Source organism: Oncorhynchus keta, chromosome 10 (assembly GCF_023373465.1).
Source record: "Oncorhynchus keta strain PuntledgeMale-10-30-2019 chromosome 10, Oket_V2, whole genome shotgun sequence".
NCBI classification, from domain to species: domain Eukaryota; kingdom Metazoa; phylum Chordata; class Actinopteri; order Salmoniformes; family Salmonidae; genus Oncorhynchus; species Oncorhynchus keta.
The window spans coordinates 46,192,445-46,215,303 of NC_068430.1; the positions used below are offsets into that span (position 1 = coordinate 46,192,445).

Genomic DNA, 22,859 nt, shown 5'->3' on the forward strand with positions numbered 1-22,859 from the left:
TGCCAGATATCTTTGTAGTGCTGGGTTATCCTCTATGCAAGGGATCGTAAGATGTGATCTTAAAACCTAAAATATTCACTAGCCAGTTTTTGGAAGTAATGCACAATGCCTGAAGATTTTAACCATTGATATTTAAATGTCAAGGTGGTTTGCTGTAAACCGCTTCTAAACTGGGCTAAATTAAGACGAGGTACCGGTTTAGTGTTTAAACATACTGTCTGCACCAGGGAGTGGCCAGTATATGGCACGAATGTGAAGGGGGGGTTAGTGGTCATTTCTAGGTGGGATGCAGCTAATGTCAGAAAGGTGTGTTTGGGTCAAGTCAACCTTTTACCCAATGCTCATAACCTGTTATTTTGAATCTTAATTCTAACCATAATTTGAAGTCTGACATTTGCTTGTCAAAACTGGGTTTACTTGCATGGGGCTAGCAGTGTACACCACTTGGGTGCTTGTTAAAATTGACAATGCAGGCTGGTATTTGTCCTCAAAAGGGATTCGTTTGAAGTGAGCATGGTTGATAGCATAATTTAGTGGGGTTGTCAATGTTAAGCAAGGGTCAGATAAAATGGCCCCAGGCACAGTAGTCAGAGCAAAAATGTGTACAACTATACAATGCACGTTATATAAATAGAAGCAGTCTCCTGTTGACCACCCTGCCTGTTGCGTGCCCTGGCTGTCACCTCCACGGAAGGGCACAGAAAGCCGCCATGACACTTAATCAGATTACGTTTCCTCTGCTCGGAGCAGGAGAGCAGAATCGGGGTAAGAACTGAAGGCTTTTGTCATCCTGTCTACCTCTAGCATTCCATGGAGCTCTAAAATGATTGGCTATAGCCCCACCATTACCGCTGAACCTCTTGGTGAAATTAGCCGTAGTTTATACCTATTCAGCTGTACAAGTGGCTAAAGGCATTCATATTGATTCGGATTTGGCGTGTGAAGGCCAGAAAAAATCCTTACGGACCACCCTGACATTACAACCCGGGGTGAGCAAAGGAGGGGGGATGTTTGTTAGTGAGATACTATGAATCTAAAGCTTGACTGTCATTTTGAAAGTAACCCGCCAAAAAATAAACATTTTGCATTTCCATATGGGCTTTAGGAATATGACTGAATGACAGTATACGGGGTTATCAGTGAATGCCATGGTCTACGACCGCGCCAGTGCAATTAGTGGAGTTTACTCTGGCGGTCAAAAGCGGATATCACGCCAAGAGCCTACTGTTTCTGATGTTATTTTAGTTTAGAAAACGATCTCCGCAGAAGCGACAGTTACAGGGATGGTAAAAACAGCTTCATTGTCGTAACATCAGGGAAACTGGGAAGGTAGCGGTACTTCAAATACAGCCATTCTGTAACATTTAATTGAGCCTCTCCTTAATCGTCGGCCTTAACACGTTGCGGAAAGACTTTAACTGTATATAGGAAACTCTGGGGACAGGTTGTCTGGATACCGGACATCCAATAAATTGTCAGATGCAAACAGATTATCTTTAGCAAACAATATTTCGTGAGGGCTTGCCTTGAACAAAACAAGCTGTTTACGATTTCGTTAATACTGGTGAACCGGTGTTTGAATTATGTGGTTGCAATATAAACAGTCCCTCGTCTCTGGTATAGCCTACATACATACACAGGTTACATTTTAAAATATATATTTTATAGCGCTTTTCAAAGGATCTCAAAGCGCATAAAAAGTTAAACAAAACAATGTAAACGATGGAGACAGTCTCAGTCGGTTTGGGATCAAGTTGGGGCAGTTTGCCCTGGAAAGGCAGTGTAGTTATCGTGGCGGGGGCATCGATGGGAACGCCAAGAAGAAACAACGACAGTCAGATAAAGCAGGCCCCGAGCTCTTCAACAGCCCACCACACCGGTTTCTCTGAATCGTCAGTCACTCCATTGGGGCCGCTTGTCTGGTCCTCCGTTGCCAGGAATGTATACTTTACAAAAATATAAACGCAACAATTTCAAAGATTTAATTGAGTTACACTTTAACTCATGCCTCTTCAGACAACCCTGCAGGCGAAGAAGCCGGATGTGGAGGTCCTGGGCTGCAGTTGAGGCTGGCTGGATGTTCTGCCAAAGTCTCTAAAATGGCGTTGGATGTGGCTTACAGTAGAGAAATTAACATTTGGTTCTCTGGCAACAGCTCTGTTGGACATTTCTGCAGTCAGCATGCAAATAGCACACCTCCTCAACTTGAGACGAGGTGCACATGTGTAATGGTCATGCTGTTTACTCAGCTTCTTGATATGCCACACGTGTCCAGGTGGATGGATTATTTTGGCTCACTAACACGGATGTAATAATAATAATATAATAATATATGCCATTTAGCAGACACTTTTATCCAAAGCGACTTACAGTCATGTGTGCATACATTCTACGTATGGGTGGTCCCGGGAATCGAACCCACTACCCTGGCGTTACAAGCGCCATGCTCTACCAACTGGGCTACAGAAGGCAAGTTTGTGCACAACATTTGAGAGAAATACACAATACAACATTTGAGAGAAATAAGCTTTTTGTGCATATGGACATTTTCTGGGATCTTTTATTTCAGCTCATAAAAAATGGGACCAACACTTTACAGGTTGCGTTTATATCTTTGTTCAGTATAGCACCCACCGTGATGCCACGGCTGCTGAAAAGCTCATGAAAAGCCACCACATTTTGGCAGTGGATCACATAGTATAGTGATCAAACCCTAGAGCAGAGGTGGGCAATTCCAGTCCTCAAGGGCCTGATCAGCCCCAGCTAACACATCTGACTCCAATAATCACCTAATCATGATCTTTAGTTTAGAATGCAATTTGATTAATCAGCTGTGTTTGCTAGGGATGGAGAAAAAGTGTGACTCCAGTCTGGCCCTCAAGGACTGGAGTTGCCCACCCCTGCGCTAGAGCAACAAAACAACACTTAAAACATGTACAATAGCCTATTTACCTATTCACTGGCTAGGCAACCACTGAACTGCTTATATTAGGTCACATAACCAAGGAGCTATTGAAATTTTACATTTTGAAAAATGAATGTAAAATCTTGTTAGATGAAAATGGACTAACTAAAGGGTGTGCAATGTGTAGGCCCACTGAGTGGACATTCTGGACCTTGTTTGAAGTCACCAGGTCACATGACCAAGGAGCTATTGAAATTTTACATTTTAAAAAATGCATGTAAAATCTTGTGATATGAAAATTGACAAACGAAAGGGTGTGCAATATAGAAGGGTTGTCAGTGGACATTCTAAACCTTGTTTGAGTCCAGAAGGTCATATGACCAATGAGCTATTGAAATTCAAAAATGTTAATAAATTAAAATAGTGCGAGATGTAAATTGACAAAAAAATAAATGTGTGCGATGTGTGTCTTTATGCCATCGGTTTAGCTATAACCAGTTTTGAAAGTTTTAGGAGTAATGGTTAAATAGCTATTGAAATTGGAATAATTTGATTCGTCACTATGTTGACGGTCCCTAACTGCAGTTGGTGGACGTAAGGAAAACTACAGGCAAATATCGTCGAATATCCAACCCGAAACTGTCTTTACCTCGGTCTGGGTTGGCAATACTCATTATAGGAAACAGTCGGGCCGCAACCTGGACCAACAGGCAGTGGTGAAACCATTTGCACACAAAAAATGAGAACTTAAGGAGAGCAGGGGAGTCTCTCAAGTTGGATTTAATTTTATTTAATTAAATGTACCTTCAATATTGCAGCCCATTTGTCCAGGATATTAGTCTGACAAAACCCGCTGAGTTAAACAATAAATAGTGGCTGAATGGATGCTCAAGCCGAATACTTTTTCCCTCATTGTTAGGCTGTTTGATGTGTCACATTATAATAAAACGTGTTTTAAATAGCAGCTAAATACGGTATATAGCTATAGATAGTAAACTGAATAATGAAACAATCCCTAGTAAGCTAGTGTTTTGAGGGTGAACTGACGGCATTATTTTGCATTAAGACTGGTTTTACGGCCAACTTTCTGTCCAATAATATATGCCATTTATCAGACGCTTTTATCCAAAGCGACTTACAGTCATGTGTGCATACATTCTACGTATGGGTGGTCCCGGGGATCGAACCCACTACCCTGGCGTTACAAGCGCCATGCTCTACCAACTGAGCTACAGTCCAAGCTGGGAGAGAGCGCGGGGAAGGCTCATGTCATGCAGGTTCAGGTAGCCAATAGAGGACAGTTGTGTATTCTAAAAAATCATAGCTGCATAATATGCTATTGCGTCGAACATTTATTTTACAATCTGCAATGTTTGAATTTCCAATTTTAATTAGGCCTACTGAACAAGTAATTCCATTATTGCCACCAGCGAGCAGTCTAAAAATGGCAGCATTGTACAGCTTCGTGAAATGTTAGGCTTAACATGAGAAAATGACGATCAAATAGGCCTACCAATAAACATGTATCAATTAGCATAAGCAAGGCCAAGCCCTGGCATCACAGAAATCCTATCATCGATTAGATAGGCATGCAGACATGCCGCAATTTCAGAACCATGGACAGCGATCGTTACTCCGACTTTGCGGGGGTCCAGAGAAACTGTTTATGCCAGTTGTGTATGTATGTGTGTTATTTTTTATTTTTTTTGTCACCACACTGGTAAGAAAATAATGGTGTCCCATAATATTGTAACTACCCTAGTGTATAAGCATGGATATTGACTTTGCCACACGAGCAGTGGCGGATTTAGGTATAGGCGACATCAGCAGCCGCCCAGGGCGGCATCTTCGTGGGGGCGGCAAAGGGGCGCATGCACAAAATATTTTAGGAATGGTGACATTTGCGCAATTGGTTTTCTATTGCTCATTTGCACGTCACGTTAAGATATCATGTCACCGTGTGGGACTGTGGGTCAATTAACCTTGTCTGAGTGGGCGCCCTGATTCTAGTTTGTGAGCTAGGCAGGCTACTGCCTGGGAAGGTCTCCCACTCAGACGTACGAGATGGGGTTGGGGGCGGGGGTAGGTTGACCTCAGGTCTCCCCACTGGAAGCCCGAGGTAGGGAGAGCAGGGGAATCTATCAAATAGCGCACCTCTAACTTTGTACAGTACTCATGCAATTAGTCAAATCAGTCACATTACGAAATTCTACCAAATAAACCACAATTCATTCATAATACTGTGAATATACACTGCCGTTTAAAAGGTTGGGGTCACTTGGAAATGTTCTTGTTTTGAAAGAAAAGCACATTTTTTGTCCATTTAAAATAACATCAAAACGATCAGAAATACAGTGCAGACATTGTTAATGTTGTAAATTACTATTGTAGTTGGAAAAGGCAGGGTTTTTTATGGAATATCTACATAGGAGTTCAGAGGCCAATTATCAGCAACCATCACTCCTGTGTTCCAATGGCACATTGTGTTAGCTAAGTTTATAATTTTAAAAGGCTAATCGATCAAAGGAAAACCCTTTTGCACCTATGTTAGCACAGATAGAAATTGCCAAGAAACAACGCTGTGTTCCACTCCCTTCACAGAACAGTGCAAACTGGCCCTAACCAGAATAGAAAGGGGAGTGGGGGGCCCCGGTGCACAACTGGACAAATACAATTCGTGTCTAGTTTGAGAAACAGATGCCTCACAAGTCCTCAACTGGCAGCTTCATTAAATAGTACACGCAAAACACCAAACTTTAGAACGGTAGTGTATAGTTTCACAGACATATTGTTGCATTTTTTTCTGGTTTGTATCAAATCCTTAAGAATAATATAAAACCAGTCTGCACACCACCAAGGTGAATTGGTTTAGTCTTGACTCTTGGTTGACAGTGTTGTATATATATTTTAAATATTTATATAGTTTTAAATGTTATGATTATTTATTTGTGTTGTTCCAAATGTCTGAATAGAAATGACAGTTGGAGGGAGCGCTGATGGGGGGGGTTCGCCCAAGGAGCCATACAAGAGAACCGCTACTGCACACGAGCATGCTTTTGTGGCACAGTCAATGGCGCGCTGGGCTTCGGGACCGAAGGTTGAGTGTTTGAGCCGCACTCCCTGCCCGTTTCATTATATTGGTCAGAGTGGGACAGTAACTCGCACGCACGACAGTAGGTGTTCTTAGCCGGTGAGCGCGTGCCTGTAATAAGACGACAAGGCATGGGCTAGCGCGAGGACTCGCTCTTTGAAAGGAGGATGTTGGAAAGTAATGAAACAGGCAGTGAGTGCGGCTCAAACCCTCAACCTTCTGGCCAGAAGCACAGCACGCCATCAACTGTGCCACAAAAGCATGCTCATGTGGCAGAGTTGATATCCGTGGCTATAAACCAGGGTCGCTACATTATCATTTAAAATGGCTGTGCAACTGTTTTGGCAGTTTAGTAGATTGCATTGAGACATCAAACACGGTTTCAAAATATTGAAAATAAAAAGTATTTATTCAAGTTTTTAAGTCTTGAATCATTTTTGTGTCTAAAACTACGGAATGTCTGCAGGCCCATTGGCTGAATTTCGCCACTACCACAGCGCTCGATAACTAAATATGGATGTTTCCCTTTTGTTATAACTATAAGATGTACTTCTATAGTAAATAGAGGCAAAAATAAAAGTTGACTTCAGTGTTTATGCTGCCTTTTTTAAAGAACCATTTGAGAGAGCTGAGAACAGTTAGGGGAGAGCATCAGCTTCATAGTGAAACAGTGACTGGTCTATAGAATGAGTGGTTTCAAATGACAAACAACTCTACGCAGGAAGATAGTCAACATGTCAGAGACATCTAAAGACAGCGAGATAGCCTCAGGTTTTACAGTATGCAACTGCTGTACTTTCATGTTACTGTCCAGTCCTGTTAAACATCTGGAATACTACCACTCATTTAATTGAGAATCATAGAAGTGTTGTTAGTAACACTTGTACGTGTTTTCTTTCTGGAGTTTGTCGGTGATATTGTTAGTATCAGATGTGTGGGTGTTTCCTGAAGCAAGCCGGTTGTTCCTTTTTAATCCTCAGGTTAAACTCATGTAGTTAAAACCTCTTGAGTGTAGGGGGCAGTATTTTGATGTTTGGATGAAAAACGTACCCAAATGAAACTGCCTATTTCTCAGGCCCAGAAACTAGAGTATGCATTAAATTGTCAGATTAGGATAGAAAATACTCTAAAAGCTTCCAAAACTGTCAAAAATATTGTCTGTGAGTATAACAGAACTGATATTGCAGGCGAAAACCAGAGGAAAATCCAACCCAGAAGTGCTGATTTTCCTGAAAGCTCTCTGTTCCATTGCCTGCCTTCGCTCCATTTAAAGGGATATCAACCAGATTCCTTTTCCTATGGCTTCCCCATTGTGCGAACAGTCTTTAGACATAGTTTCAGGCTTTTATTTTGAAAAATGAGCGAGAAAGATCACATCGCGTCATTGTATGGCTGGGTGCCAGCAGTGTTTTGCATGGGCAACAGCTTGGAGCAGACATTTCTCTCTCTCTTATTGAAGAAGCTACAGTCCCGGTTGAAATATTATCGATTATATATTGTAAAAACAACCTGAGGATTGATTATAAAAAAATGTTTGACATGTTTCTACGAACTTTACGGATACTATTTGGAATTTTAGTCTGTGATGTCGTGACCGCTCGAGCCTGTGGAATTCTGAACATAATGCGCCAACCAAATGGAGGTATTTTGGATATAGAAATAATCTTTATGGAACAAAAGGAACATTTATTGTGTAACTGGGAGTCTTGTGAGTGCAAACATCCGAAGATCATCAAATGTAAGCGATTCATTTTATTGCTTTTCTGACTTTCGTGACCAATCAACTTTGCTGCTAGCTGTTTGTAATGTTTTGTCTACTGCGAGAGATGTCCTTACATAAACACTTGGTATGCTTTCGCCGAAAAGCTTTTTTGAAATCTGACACGCCAGGTGGATTAACAACAAGCTAAGCTGTGTTTTGCTATATTGCACTTGTGATTTAATGTAAATTAAATATTTTTAGTAATTCAATTTGATTTTGGTGCTCTGCAATTCAGCGGATGTTGACGAAAGTGATCCCGCTAATGGGATGGGTGCATCAAGTGGTTTTAATCATTGTCCGTTTTCTCTCCTCTCCTCCTCTGTGTTCAGACACTCCTTAACTCCAGCATATATTTGTTTATAGCTAGTGTATATATCTTTCTCGCTCTGTCCACCTCCATTATGCTCCTCTGTGTCCCTGTTTCACCCCTGGTACTGTGCTTTGTCACCGCTTCCTGTGAGACGAGTGAGTCCTCTCATTTTAGAATTCAATGTTAAACTGTGACCTGGTTCAGGGTCAGTGTTAGTATCCCTGTGGACATGGTGAGAATGAATTGCAGGTGATCCTTTCCTTGAAAATGGGATGTCTGCCATCTTAATATACTTGATTATCTCTCTCTCTCTCACTCTCTCTCAGCAGTGAGGAAGGTGGGAAGTTGTATTTTCCGTAGGGCTAGTACTGTACTCACCCTCCATACCACTCTGCCCAACACTGGGACCATGAGTGCACAGGTAAGAAGGATAACTTCTCTCTTTATTTGATCATTCTTTAAAGGGGGATTGCAGTTAGAAACTTGATTTTCTGTTTTGTTTAATGATATTTCCACACTATGACATCAAAATAACAGTCTGAAATTGTGGAAATTGATGACAATGATCGCTTTGTGTAAGAGCTGTTTGAAGAAAATGGCTGGAATTTCAGCCTGTTTATGTGAGATGGAACTTTTGGCCCACATCATGAAGTCACAATGTGATCTGATTTATACTAACTGTTCATGTGGGTAATGGGGTGGGCTCTTGAACATCCTATCAGCCAATCAGGGCTGTGTATGTAAATATATTCAAATGTGTTTCCTAAAGCCCACATGATCAGACTGAGCATTTCAAAGGGCCAAAGGAGGCTCAGGGAAATAAATTATTAAACATATATTTTTGAGTTATTTTTATTAAATAAACACACAGTGATCTATTAGACATGTAGTGATGATTTAAAAATAACATTACAAAGACTCCATTGGGGCTTTAACCAGGCAAGTCTTTTGAGAACTTGTTCTCATCAATAACAACAGCCTGGCCAAGAGCTTGTTGACGGATTTGTGTTGTTGTCCCTCTCCCAGCCCCCTGCTAAGGAGGCCGCTCCCTGTGAGTATGCTGGCATACTAGGGGACAGCTCGGAGTCTGACCAAGGTAAGGAATCCGATTGGCTGCCTGAGCTGCAGTGTTACCGGCAACAGGACGTGGCTGCTCTTCCATTTTCTCTCTCTGTTGTTCTACGCTAGCAAAGCTGTGAACACCCTGTCCTCTCTTCTCCTCAGAGCCCAGTCCAGAGGACCAGCTGGCTGCCTCCTGGGAGAACCTTCCTATACTGGAAAGACTGGGCCTCAGCATGTCAGTTTATACTCAGACACACTTTTGACACTTTTTCGATATTCACAACCTCACCATTATCTTCCCCCTTTCTTTTCATTTCCTCAATCCCATCTCTCTCCCGTGCTTTCCTGCCCTTAGTGGTACAGAGATGACTGAAGAGGAGGTAGAGGTGAGAATTATTTGTGATTAGTGCACTATTTGTGACATACACACCACACACTGTTCTGTCCCCTATAGAGTGCATTTACCCAGCTGGCTCTGGCGTTCCGTTGTAACCAGTACACCCTGGCCCAGAGACTGCAGGCTGAGGAACACGACAGAACCGTGGCCCAGGCGAACCTCAACCTGGAACTGGAGAGTGCCAGAGACACTCTGCGGGTAGGTATGTGTGCATAGCCACGGAAAGTAGTTTTGGGGTTGGGGGGTGTTGCACCAACTTACAACTTACAGTAGTGAGCGCATACATTTTCGGACTTTTTGGTATTGGTCCCCTATGGGATCAAACCCGCAAACCTAGCATGGCAAGTGCCATGCTTTACCAACTCAGCCACACCATCACAAACCACTTGATGTCTCCATGTACTCAATTACTGTATTGTCCATTGTTCTTCTTCAAGTTGATGGAAAGTCTACAGGTATAAACTAGATGACCAGCCTATGTACAAAGTGGTTTGTAAAGATGGTAAATTAATACTGTACAAAAAGTGGTTGTATTCCATGTTATTTGATCAAGAAGAAAAATATATATTTGATGTTTGAGGTCTTTTCCCATAACTTTGCACCTTTTTATGTAAATGTTTGAGGACAAAGTTTTGTTCTTTCTGGATTCCATTAGAATGAGGATTGCAGAGAAAGGGACAGGGCAACAACTCTTACTTTTTCTTGCCACTGTAGTTTGAATTGTATGTTGGTCATACAATTTGATCTGGCCTTCATCTAGTTCAGAACAATAGACACACATAGTGAGCATAAACTAATAACACACAAATTATTGTATTTAAAAAATAATAATAATAAATGGAATACATCATTAAAACATTCATAGTGTAGGTTGGAAAAAGTATGTCAACACCTAGGTTAATGACTTCTCCAAAAGCTAATTGGAGTCAGCTACCCTGGAGTCCAATCGATGAGATTGGAGATGTTGGTTAGATCTGTCTTATAAAAAACACTCCCAAAATTTAAGTTTGCTATTCACAAGAAGCATTGCCTGATGTGAACCATGCCTCAACAAAAGAGATCTCAGAAGACCTAAGATTAAGAACTGTTGACTTGCATAAAGCTGGAAAGTCTTACAAAAGTATTTCCAAAAGCCTTGATGTTCATCAATCCACGGTAAGACAAATTGTCTGTAAATGGAGATAGTTCAGTACTGTTGCTACTCTCACTAGGAGTGGCCATCCTGCAAAGATGACTGCAAGAGCACAGCGCAGAATGCTCAATGAGGGTAAGAAGTGTCAGCTAAAGACTTACAGAAATCTCTGGAACATTCTAACATCTCTGTTGACGAGTCTACGATTTGTAAAACACTAAATAAGAAAGGTATTCATTGGAGGCCACCACGGAAGAAGCTACTGCTGTCCAAACAAAACATCGCTGCACGTCTGAAGTTTGCAAAAGTGCACCTGGGTGTTTCACAGCGCTACTGGCAAAATATTCTGTGGACAGATGAAACTACAGTTGAGTTGTTTGGAAGGAACACGCAACACTATGTGTGGAGAAGAAAAAGGTACAGCGCACCAATATCAAACCTCATCCCAACTGTAAAGTATGGTTTGGGGATGCTTTGCTGCCTCATGGCCTGGACAGCTTGCTATCATCGATGTAAAAGTGAATTCCCAAGTATATCAAGACAGCCTAACGTTCTGCAAAATGTCTGTCCGCCAATTGAAGCTCAACAGAATTTGGGTGATGCAACAGGACAACGACCCAAAACAAGTAAATCAACAACAGAAGAAAATACGCCTTCTGGAATGGCCCAGTCAGTCATGACCTCAACCCGATTGAGATGCTGTGGCATGACCTCGAGAGCAGTTGACATCCCAAGAATATTGCTGAACTGAAAGTTTTGTGAAAAGGAATGGTCCAAAATTCCTCCCGACCGTTGTGCAGGTCTGGCCCGCAACTACAGAAAACATTTGGTTGAGGTTATTACTGCAAAAGGAGGGACGACCAGTTATTAAATCCAAGGGTTCACATACTTTTCCCACCCTGCACTGTGAATGTTTACACGGTGTGTTCAATAAAGACATGAAAACATAGTTGTTTGTGTGTAATTATTTTAAGCAGACTGTGTTTGTCTATTGTTGTGACCTAGATGAAGATCAGATCCAATTTTATGACCAATTTATGCAGAAATCCAGGTATTTCCAAAGGGTTCACATACTTTTTCTTGTCACTGTATTGAACGCTGCAAGATACTGTTCTTAATTATACAACTACCTTTTTTGCCAAAGCTGTGATGCTGCAAAAAATGTTGGCCCTCGCTACAGACATCTACATCGGTCCGCTAGTATAAGATTAAAAAATATATACACAACCAGTCAAGATTTTGGACACACTTACTCATTCAAGGGTTTTTCTTTATTTTTACTATTTTCTACATGTAGAATAATAGTGAAGACATCAAAACTATGAAATAACACATATGGAATCATGTAGTAACCAAAAAAGTGTTAAACAAATCAAAATATATTTCATATTTTAGATTCTTCAAAGTAGCCACCCTTTGCCTTGATGACAGCTTTGTACACTCTTGGCATTCTCTCAACCAGCTTCACCTGGAATGCTTTTCCAACAATATTGAAGGAGTTCCCACATATGCTGAAGACTATGCATGCTGCTTTTCCTTCACTCTGCGGTCCAACTCATCCCAAACCATCTCAAGTGGGTTGAGGTCGGGTGATTGTGGAGGCCAGGTCATCTGATGCAGCACTCCATCACTCTCCTTCTTTGTCAAATAGCCCTTACACAGCCTGAAGGTATATTGGGTCATTGTCCTATTGAAAAACAAACGATAGTCCCACTAAACACAAACCAGATGGGATGGCGTATCGCAGCAGAATGCTGTGGTAGCCATGCTGGTTAAGTGTGCCTTGAATTGTAAATAAATCAGACATTGTCACCAGCAAAGCACCCCCACACCATCACTCCTCCTCCAGGCTTCACTGTGGGAACCACACATGTGGAGATAATCCATTCACCTACTCTGCGTCTCACAAAGACACAGCGGTTGGAACCAAAAATCTCTAATTTTGACTCATCAGGCCATAGGACAGATTTCCACCTGTCTAATGTCTATTGCCCGTGTTTCTTGACCCAAGCAAGTCTCTTCTTATTATTATTGGTGTTCTTTAGTAATGGTTTCTTTGCAGCAAATTGACCATTAAGGCCTGATTCACGCAGACTCTACAATTGATGTTGAGATGTGTCTGTTACTTGAACTCTGAAGCATTTATTTTTGCTGCAATTTCTGAGGCTGGTAACTCTAGTGAACTTATCCTTTGCAGCAGAGGTAACTTTGGGTCTTCCTTTCCTGTGGGGGTTCCCATGAGAGCTAGTTTCATCATAGCGCTTAATGGTTTTCGCGTTCTTAACATTTTCCAGATTTGATTGACCTTCATGTCTTAAAGTAATAATGGACTGTCATTTCTCTTTGCTTATTTGAGCTCTTTTTGCCATAATATGGTCTTAGCCCTATTTGGTAAAATACCATCTTCTGTATGCCACCCCAACCTTGTCACAACACAACTGATTGGCTCAAACGCATTAAGAAGGAAAGAAATTCCACAAAGGAACTTTTAACAAGGCGCACCTGTTAATTGAAATGCATTCCAGGTGACTACCTCATGAAGCTAGTTGTTAGAATGTCAAGTGAGTGTAAAGCTGTCATCAAGGCAAACGACATGATTCCATATGTGTTATTTGATAGTTTTGATGTCTTCGCCGTTATTCTACTATGTAGAAAATAGTAAATATAAAGAAAAACTTTTGAATGAGTAGGTGTGTCCAAACTTTTGACTGGTACTGTATATATTTGTATTCATGTTTTTTTTCTTCCGATTTTTCAGGGGGTGCTGCAGTACCATAAGCACAAACTATTTCCCAAGTCTGTAAATGTGTGCACTCGTGTTTGACCTGGCTGCTTGACTCTTGTACAATAGTTGAAGGTCTGATAAACATCTGCTTTAAACCTTACCACTCTCATTCTCCTTTAATCCTCCCTTCCCTTCCTCTCCTCCCTCACTCCTCTCCTTCATCCCTCTTTCCCTACCTCTCTCCCAGTCTCTGAGAGGTAGGTGTGTAGACGCTGAGCGGTCAGAGATGCTGAGTTGTATCGAGGCCAGTCTAGGCACAGTGCTGGACGGCGTGAGTGACATCATCGCTACTGCTGAGATGCTGGGGGTCGTGCACCAGGTGAGGCAGTGATGTCATCACGACAGCGACACTGTCTGGCTCCCAAGGCTTGCTCATTTGGGGTATAAATCCAGGTTTTGGTTAGTGCTCTGTGAAAAAAACTTAGCATAAAAGTGTTATACAAATACTTGGATTGATTGATTGGTTAAGTGATTGATTCTTTGGTTGGTTGATTTATCAATGTCTCTGCTGGGTCAGGAAGCACGAGTTTGTTGTTCTGTGGAAATTATGGAGGTTCATGTGGAACACCTGAAGCGTCAACATGCTGTGGAGAGCGCTGAGCTGCTGGAGACCAGAAAGCGGCTCCACCGCAGCCGGGGCAGGAATCACAGTGACTCAGGCAAGTGCTGCCCCTCTGTGGCACGGAGGAACTATGACACAAGCAACAGGAAATTGATTTGGGGGGGTTGGGGGTTACTTTGTTGTGGACTTGTGAAAGTACATTTAAGCACACTGCACTCTTTTCTGAATCAATCTATTATATGAAGTATTGATTCTTCGTATATGATTATCATAATAGGGAACAGTTTCATCAAACTGTTCAGTGTATAACAAGATAGTTCACACATGGAAAGGCTGTGTTCTGACTGATGGCTTTCTCAATACAGAGGAAGGAGACGTCAGGAATCGGTTTGTCAGACGAGACTCCCTACAGGTAACCGACACTTCACATCAATGTCTTGTTCTGTCCTGTCTTCTCATTTTCTGCCCTCAAATATCTCCGTTAAATTAACGAAAATAGAAGTTTTTCAAATGTTTCACTCATTTTTCTCTCCTTCTTTCCCCGTCTTTCTTAGACCCTCACTCGGCGACGAGTCAGCGTAACACTAATCCCAACGGGGTCCCAGGTTAGAAACGGTGACACTATAAGACTTACTCCCATTGTCTCCCTGTGACCAACTCTTATTCTGTGCTGTCCTCTCTTTTCTTCCTCCTCTTCCAACTCCTCTCATCTCCACTTCCCCCCCTCGTTTTCCCTACCATAGCTCAGCGACCTAGAAACCAAGTTCCAGGAGGGCTGCAGGGCTGGTGCTGACACTGACAGCCAGGGGCCAGAAGTAGGCAGTGTGAACCAAGCCAGCAGGTACAGTAAAACCTGCCCTGTCATGACCGTCATCTGCACAGTCGGTCGTCACTAGATGGCCATGCTAGTCACTAGTCAAAGTGGAGGCGAGCCTTGGCTTTCATAAGCATGTGCACCACACAGGCTTAGACGCAAGTGCACGGACTGCAGTATAAACCCATGACGACTAACTGCTGATAACTAATAACTGCTGTAGGGAACACATTGCGTGTGCATGGTGTCTGCTGATCTTGTGGATTGTCAATGTTCTGCGCCTTGTGTTCACAGCATCAGAACTGTGTTGACCTCTGCAACGGCAGCATTGTTTCTTGTGTATTACATTCCATTACCTTGTGAGGACTTTAGTCTTCTTAAACACAAAGTAAATGTGGATATAAATGATGGAAGTGGAAATGTAACGGTTTCCCTCCATTTAAAGACCCCCTGAGATGATGTCCCCCCCTGGCAATCCCATCCCCCCCACTCCACCCTCCTCATTAGACAGAGCTCCACCTCATTAGACAGAGCTCCACACAGAGCTCCCAGAGCCTGGAGGACGAGAGCGAGAGAGCCCCTCACTCCAGGTAGCCCCTACCTCATCAACTGGTTCACCATTGTCTCACTGAGATTGGAGTTAGGACCTGAGCAAGTGTCAGGTGTGGCTGATGCAGGGCTTTGTGGCTGCCTGTGTCTGTGTCCGTGTGTGTCAGTTCCCTGCAGATGACGCTGCGTCACAGGCGGAGGTCTGCCGTCCTGGAGCGTGAGGCCGAAGCTGAGGGGTCAGGGGTGGAGTCAGCAACGGGGTCAAGAGCAGGGTCAATAGTTGGCACAGCCGAGCCCAGTGAGCTCTCTATGGCCGAATCGGTATTCACCTCAGAGCCGTGAGTTTTGGATGACTGGCTGCGAATGTTTATTGAATTGTTTTATTTCTGCCTTTTCTATTCCAGACATTCGGAAATTCACTAAAGCATCCCATGTATGTAACTTTAGTCTTTCACTTTTCAATGACGTTATTAAGTTGCTATTAAATCGTACTAAAATGTACTATGATTACTTACAACTTCATATTCGTAATCTGATATAGCAGATCGTCGTCATTATCGAGCCATGCTAGAAAGTGTGTACACTGAAGGCAATAGGGACACAGCCAGGGGTGCCCTGTAAACAAACATGCAATTGTGGGACAATGATGATGTACATTTGCTGAGGTCATGATTTGAATCTGCTAATTTTTCTCCAGGCAAGTGGTTCTGTCAGAGCAGAATCCCCAAGCTTCCTGGCTGTCTTACTGTCTCTGGGTCCTGGTGGTACTGCTCCTCTTGGCTCTCTCTTTCTTCATCTTGCTGGGGTTCCTACTCTGGGGCCTGAGGGTTCCTCACCACAGCCCTAGCTTCTGACATCTCACTTCTGCAGCACTGTCTCAGCTCGACACCACAGAGTTCTGGGTTCCACAATCTGTGTTCTAAGATATGACTTCTGTACCACGGTTCTGAGCTACCCACCGCCTCCATGGACTGGGCCCACACTACCTGCGATAATATGTTGAACAAATTGCTTGCACTCGACCTGTAATATGATGGATGTAATATGTTCTATGATATCTGTGCATATTATTTGTGTTGTCAGCTGTGCATGACAAATTACATGAAATGAACAAAATGGATTTTTGTATCTGTGTTTAAAATCCAAATCAAATTGTATTCGTCACATGCTTTGTAAACAGCAGATGTGGACTAACAGTGAAATGCTTACTTACAGGTCCTTCCCAACAATGAAGAGAGAAAGGAAATAGAGAAATAATAGACAAGCCAAGCAGGAAATAACACATACAATAGATACGATAACTTGGCTATATACAAGGGTACCAGTAACGAGTCGATGTGCAGGTGTACAAGGTAATTGATGTAATATGTACATGTAAGTAGGAATACAGTGACAGATAGTGAACAGTAGCAGAAGCGTATGTGATGTGTCAAAGTGAGTGCAAAAAGGGTCAATGCAGATAGTCTGGGTAGCCATTTGGTTAACTATTGAACTATTTAGCAGTCTTATGGCTTGGAGGTAGAAGCTGTTCAGGGTCCAGTTGGATCCAGACTTGGTGCATCGATACTGCTTGCTGTGCGGTAGCAGAGAGAACAATCTATGACTTGGCTGGCCGGAGTCTTTGACAGTTTTTAGGGCCATCTTCTGCCACCGCCTGGTCTAGATGTCCTGGATGGCAGGGAGCTCGTCCCCAGTTATGTAATGGCCCGTACACACTTCCTTCTGTAACACCTTGCGGTCGGGTGCCAAGCAGTTGCCATACCAAGCGGTGATGCAGCCGGTCAAAAATGCTCGCGATGGTGCAGCTGTAGAGCTTTTTGAGGATCTGAAGGCCCATGCCAATTCTTTTCAGCCTCCTGAGGGGGAAGAGGTGTTGTGCCCTCTTCACGACTGTGTTGGTGTCTTTGGATCACGATAGATCCTTAGTGTTGTGGACACTGAGGAACTTGGCACGTCCTGTGCTGTCCAGACTCAAACGGTCAAGCTCGTATCAAACTCTATATTTGTCTTTGGGGTGGGCCCAAGGCACCATCAGCAGAGCTGGGGCACGTTGGAAAATATGGCCAGACAAAAGTGCAGAGCCTTTGTTTCTGCAATATGCACCGGCCAGTGCGACAGGGATGAGTGAATGAAAACTCTTTGTCTTTTGCTTATTATGTTTCCCACGTTCCAAATCAGTGTCTGAATATTAAAGCAGTGCGCACATTGTTAAGGGTCCTGTTTTCTCTCTCAAATGACACTGGAATACTCAGTCCAGATGCTCATGTTATTCAGATGACTGTCAGAGATAGACAAAGCTTCATGCTGGTTGACCCTGGCTATTATCGCTAATTAGTAGGAATGATGACAGCTTTGCACACGCTAGGTATTCTCTCAACCAGCTTCATAATATAGTCACCTGGAAATCATTTCAATTAACAGGTGTGCCTTGTTAAAAGTTTAATTTGTGGAATTTCTTTCCTTAATGCATTTGAGCCAATCAGTTGTTTTGTGACAAGGTAGGGTTGGTATACAGAAGATATCCCTATTTGGTAAAAGACCAAGTCCATATTATGGCATAAACAGCTCAAATAAGCAAAGAGAAAGGACAATCCATCATTACTTTAAGACATGAAGGTCAGTCAAGCCGGAAAATTTCAAGAACTTTTAAAGTTTCTTCAAGTGCAATCGCAAACACCATCCAAGCACTATGATGAAACTGGATCTCATGAGGACCGCCACAGGAAAGGAAGACCCAGAGTTACCTCTGCTGCAGAGGAGAAATTCATTAGTTACCAGCCTCAGAAATCTGCAATGAACTGCACCTCTGATTGCAGCCCAAATAAATGCTTCACAGAATTCAAGTAACAAACACATCTCAACATCAACTGTTCAGAGTAGACTGTGAATCAGGCCTTAATGGTGAAATTGCTGCAAAGAAATCACTACTAAAGGACACCAATAAGAAGAAGAGACTTGCTTGGGCCAAGAAACACGAGCAATGGACATTAGACCGGTGGAAATCTGTCCTTTGGTCTGATGAATCCAAATTAGAGATTTTTGGTTCCAACCGCTGTGTCTTTGTGAGACGCAGAGTAGGTGAACGGATGATCTCCGCATGTGTGGTTCCCACAGTCACAGTGAAGCATGGAGGAGGAGGTGTGGGGGTGCTTTGCTGGTGACACTGCCTGTGATTTATTTAGAATTTCAAGGCACACTTTACCAGCATGGCTACCACAGAATTCTGCAGTGATATGCCATCCCATCTCGTTAGTGCTTAGTGGGCCTATCATTTGTTTTTCAATAGGACAATGACCCAAAACACACCTCCAGGCTGTGTAAGGGCTAAGGAGGAGAGTGATGGAGTGCTGCATCAGATGACCTGGCCTCCACAATCATCTGACCTCAACCCAATTGACATGGTTTGGGATGAGTTGGACCGCAGAGTGAGGGAAAAGCATCATGCATAGTCCTCAGCATATGTGGGAACTCCTTCAAGACTGTTGGAAAAGCATTCCAGGTGACTACCTCATGAAGCTGGTTGAGAGAATGCCAAGAGTGTGCAAAGCTGTCATCAAGGCAAAGGGTGGCTACTTTGAAGAATCTAAAATATGTTTTGATTTGTTTAACACTTTTTTTGGTTACTACATGATTCCCTGACAAAAGTTTCACCAGGAGAATGTTCTGACCCACACTCTAAAATCACATACACAACTTGATCTATTTCCCATTCACTGATTGGAGGGAAAACTGTTGGAATGTTACTTTAATTTAAATGAGGAAGTTTTCATAGTTTTGACGTCTCAGTATTATTCTACACTGTATAAAGAAAAACGCTTGAATGAGTAGGTGTGTCCAAACTTTTGACTGGCACTGTTATACATACATAATGTTTCACCCTTATATTAGTATGTACTTGAAAATACAGAGTGTTTCACAACATTAAGACATCTTCATAAAATGTTTTTATTAATACAAGTGTCTATCATTGTTCTTTCACTTTGAGAATGTAGAGCAGGTTGTGCAGATAGGTGTGAATACAATTGAATCCCATTTTACATTTAATAATAAGGCAGCAACATGTGAAAACTGCAAGGGGTGTGTAGACTTTCACTAGGCACTGTATAGACTTGTTTTTTCCATAACGAACATATAGGACCGTTAAGAGCAGACAATTCTCGTCGCCACACAAACCAAACCTCTTCAACCCTCCCTTAATCCTCCTTGTTAACCACTCCCTATATGGAGATAATATAGGATCACATATCTAATATATATGATTACTGGACCATGAGCCGTATCCTCTGAAACCCCACCACCTCTCTCAGCCACAACGACTGACATGCATACATATATAGAATATTAGTTACAGAAGACACTATGCGGGCTCTCTCACCCAACCCCTGCACACATAACCACCGTCTCCTGAAAATGTTATGTCCACTACAGTGAGTTCGTAAGATCATGTTGGTTCTGGCACTGCAGCTCATGGTCTTTATGCAGTAAAGCAGGAAATCTAACAATGATACGATCCCTGCTAATAGCACCATGGTGAGCGCATCACTTACTGCATTAGCTGGTTGGCTGTGTCACTAATCTGCTAAGTGTGGCTATCAATATCCTGGCAGCCATTGAATGACAAAAGGTCCAGTGCTGTATCTGGTGCATCCAGCCACTGCTGCTGAAATTAGGCTAAATTAAGTCAGAGGGCATCTAAGACTAACCTTCTTTCCGGAAGAGCAGGGACATTCTGAGGCTGCTAAAACCTCAATTGAACTATATCCAAAGCTGACTTCTAATTTAACATTGACTTTTTGTGCCTAACCATATCCTGTTTTGACCATTGCCCTAAGAATAGTGGGTTGGGATGACTTTAATATTTTCACTCCCTATTAGTGCTGCACACGTTGGTATTTGAAACGCAAATGGGAGTGGCCAGCAGCCCCGCAATCTCCCAATTTGAACCCTGAACCTAGTGTAGATGTATGTGTCATGGATGAAACATGTTAGAGAATGCAGTTGCAGTCACACTATGCATGCATATGTCCTGTACCAAATTAATACCCCTCCTTTGATGCCCTTTGTCTGTCATTGTCATGTCTGCCCCCGCTCCCCCTCTCTGGCTCTCGAGGCCGCCAGGCCGCTCATCATTATGCACACCTGTCACCATCATTACGCGCATCCTTGCTTAATCGGACTCACCTGGACTCCATCACGTTATTATTTACCTCCCCTATATCCGGAGCCCGCGCCTCGAGCCGGCTCGCCCAGGTAGGACGCCAGGTGGCGCCCCTAGAGGGGGGGGTACTGTCACATCTGCTCCCGTTTTGCCTCTGGTGCACGAGGCCGCTAGGCCGCTCAACATTACGCACACCTGTCACCATCGTTACGCACATCAACACTTCGTCGGACTAACCTGCACTCCATCACGTTATTAATTACCTCCCCTATATCTGTCACTTCCTCTGTTTCTTTCCCGAGTCAGCATTAATGTTGTTATGTGTTCCTTGTCCAAACGCTGTTTGTTTTTTGTTTCTTGTTTGTTTATTCATTAAATATTCACTCCCTGCACTTGCTTCTCGTCTCCTAGTGTCTGTCCTTACAGTCATCATCGTGGTGAGGAAATTCACATTGATTGAATGTATGTACATGAGAAATATGTTAGGCACAAGTCTACGTGCACCTAGTATGGTATACTAAGGTAGAGATAATCATATGTCTCATATGGAGAGGATGTGACCGCTCCCACTGCAGAAGTAACTAACCGTATACAAGGTACACAGCAGCAGTGGATGTTGAGATAATAGTGAAAGTACTAGCACCCTCTATTCATCAGTTACAGGGCTGCACTGCTCCTAAGCTCTTCTTCATCAGGCTTTAGTTTACTGTGTCCAGTGTTTTATAAGTGTGAGCCTTATAAAACATGTATGTTCTACAATTAGAATACTACAGAATTAGGTTTGTAGACACAACCAACCATCACACAACACTGGATAATCGCTCACAGTATGTTGTAATGCATTGAGTGAAAGGTGGCACACAAACCCCCTCCAGACTGCCACACACACACACACACTGTGGCCAATGCTACATAAGAGTGAATGCTTGCAGCTGGGTGTGAACCAGGACAAGTACAGCTTTCATATCAGAGGGAGGAGACAGGGTTGGATTTATTTATGAATAGCCTACAGAGTGATATTCAGCCGTAGGTTGCCTAATCATGTGTCCTGTTGGCTTGATGGCATCATGCTTAGGCTGTAGATTATATACCCAGCAAAAATTGTGCACCTGCAGTTGGGTACATATATTATGAAACAGTTTGATGCATTGAAAGCCCCCAGGACAGGTTTAATGCATTCTGCATGGCAGTAATTGACATAAAAATGTATTACACACATAACGTATATCAGAAAGATTAGATATTATCAACCATTGAGTGTAAAATATTGTAAATAGATGATAGAACATTACAAGCAGCACTCATATATACTTATTTAAAGTAATGCATTGCAGGCTTTATGTGAAATCACAGACATCTCTGCAATGATGTAGTTGTTCAATGAGTGAAATAGTCTTGCCATAGGTTCCCAATGAGGCCATCTAAAAATAAAGCAAAGCATGTGAACCTTGAAGCTGTGGGTTTGTTTTCCTATACAGTAACCGCTGCAGTCCGCTGGCACTGCACTATTGCCAATAAACTGCAGGATGTGAGGGACATTGAAAGCAAGTGACACCTATAGATGGTAATTTTCCATGAAGAAATATTATGGGACTTGCTTGAGCTCTTTAAAATGATTTTGTGGTCGTGTAAAGAAGTGTTCTAATTTTAGATCAGAAAAGCAGAGAAGTAAAGATTTCGTACGCTCCGAGTTATTGTCGGACTTGTTGGGAAAGTGATCAGAGTAGCTGATGTGTCAAACGTGAATCGAATGTTGGAAGTCATGAGAGTTTTTTAAGCCTGTGTCACATGAAGCAATTTTGACTCAATGTCTGTTGCAGATACAAGTCACATCATCTCAAGCAACTTTGCTATTACAAGAAGCAATGCAAGCACTATTGAAATTGCATGCAACACCCAATCATGTCATACATCATATCATGGTTTCAGAAATGAATTGTTTATCCAAATGTTTAGTAATTGTAATAGCATCAATATAGACATAATATAAATGTTGGCTGTACATTGCCTAGTTTCCAACCATGTTTTTACCAAGCTAGTGACAAGCTTAGCTAGCTAGTGCAGTTCATGTTGGACAATTTCAGTTGAAACTGGACAGAGAAAGGCCTGGGTTGCCTATTTGCCAACCAGGATTTACCACAGTAGCAGCGAGCTAAACTAGCTAGCTAGTGCAGTTCATGTTGGACAATTTCAGTTGAGACACAGAAAGGTCTGGGTTTACTTTTAAAATCATATTTATTGACTGCCAGACCATGTACATTAACCATGACAACTGTGTTGGAGTTCTGAACAGAACTATATGACGAGCACAGGGGGTTGGTGACACCTTAAT

General features: G+C 42.5%; 1 protein-coding gene across 6 annotated transcripts; it reads left to right on the forward strand.

The window, feature by feature from the left end:
* The first annotated feature begins 108 nt into the window (after window positions 1–108).
* Window positions 109–20,908, forward strand: LOC118388850 (inositol 1,4,5-triphosphate receptor associated 2-like). Of its 6 annotated transcripts, none has more exons than XR_008144634.1 (13): window positions 109–765; window positions 8,395–8,489; window positions 9,095–9,164; window positions 9,293–9,365; window positions 9,486–9,516; window positions 9,585–9,725; window positions 13,632–13,763; window positions 13,962–14,103; window positions 14,372–14,418; window positions 14,561–14,611; window positions 14,750–14,847; window positions 15,537–15,802; window positions 16,067–16,158. XR_008144634.1 is itself a non-coding variant. In XM_035778377.2 (13 exons), exons 2-13 carry the CDS (start codon window positions 8,478–8,480, stop codon window positions 16,221–16,223), a joined length of 1,125 nt encoding a protein of 374 aa, XP_035634270.1. In that variant the 5' UTR covers window positions 109–989; window positions 8,395–8,477; the 3' UTR covers window positions 16,224–20,908. The 6 variants fall into 6 exon arrangements, 5 of the variants coding, with proteins under 5 accessions (XP_035634270.1, XP_035634268.1, XP_035634269.1 ...); XM_035778377.2 differs by having other exon boundaries at window positions 109–989; window positions 15,537–15,707; window positions 16,067–20,908; XM_035778375.2 differs by having other exon boundaries at window positions 15,537–15,707; window positions 16,067–20,908.
* The last annotated feature ends 1,951 nt before the right edge of the window (window positions 20,909–22,859 follow it).

Excerpts from the sequence above, each read along its gene's own strand:
- LOC118388850 (XM_035778375.2), top strand. The coding sequence starts at position 711 with ATGACACTTAATCAGATTACGTTTCCTCTGCTCGGAGCAGGAGAGCAG. Across the intron at positions 14,419-14,560 it reads TCAGACGAGACTCCCTACAG|ACCCTCACTCGGCGACGAGT; the intron begins GTAACCGACACT and ends CGTCTTTCTTAG. Across the intron at positions 15,708-16,066 it reads TCGGTATTCACCTCAGAGCC|GCAAGTGGTTCTGTCAGAGC; the intron begins GTGAGTTTTGGA and ends ATTTTTCTCCAG.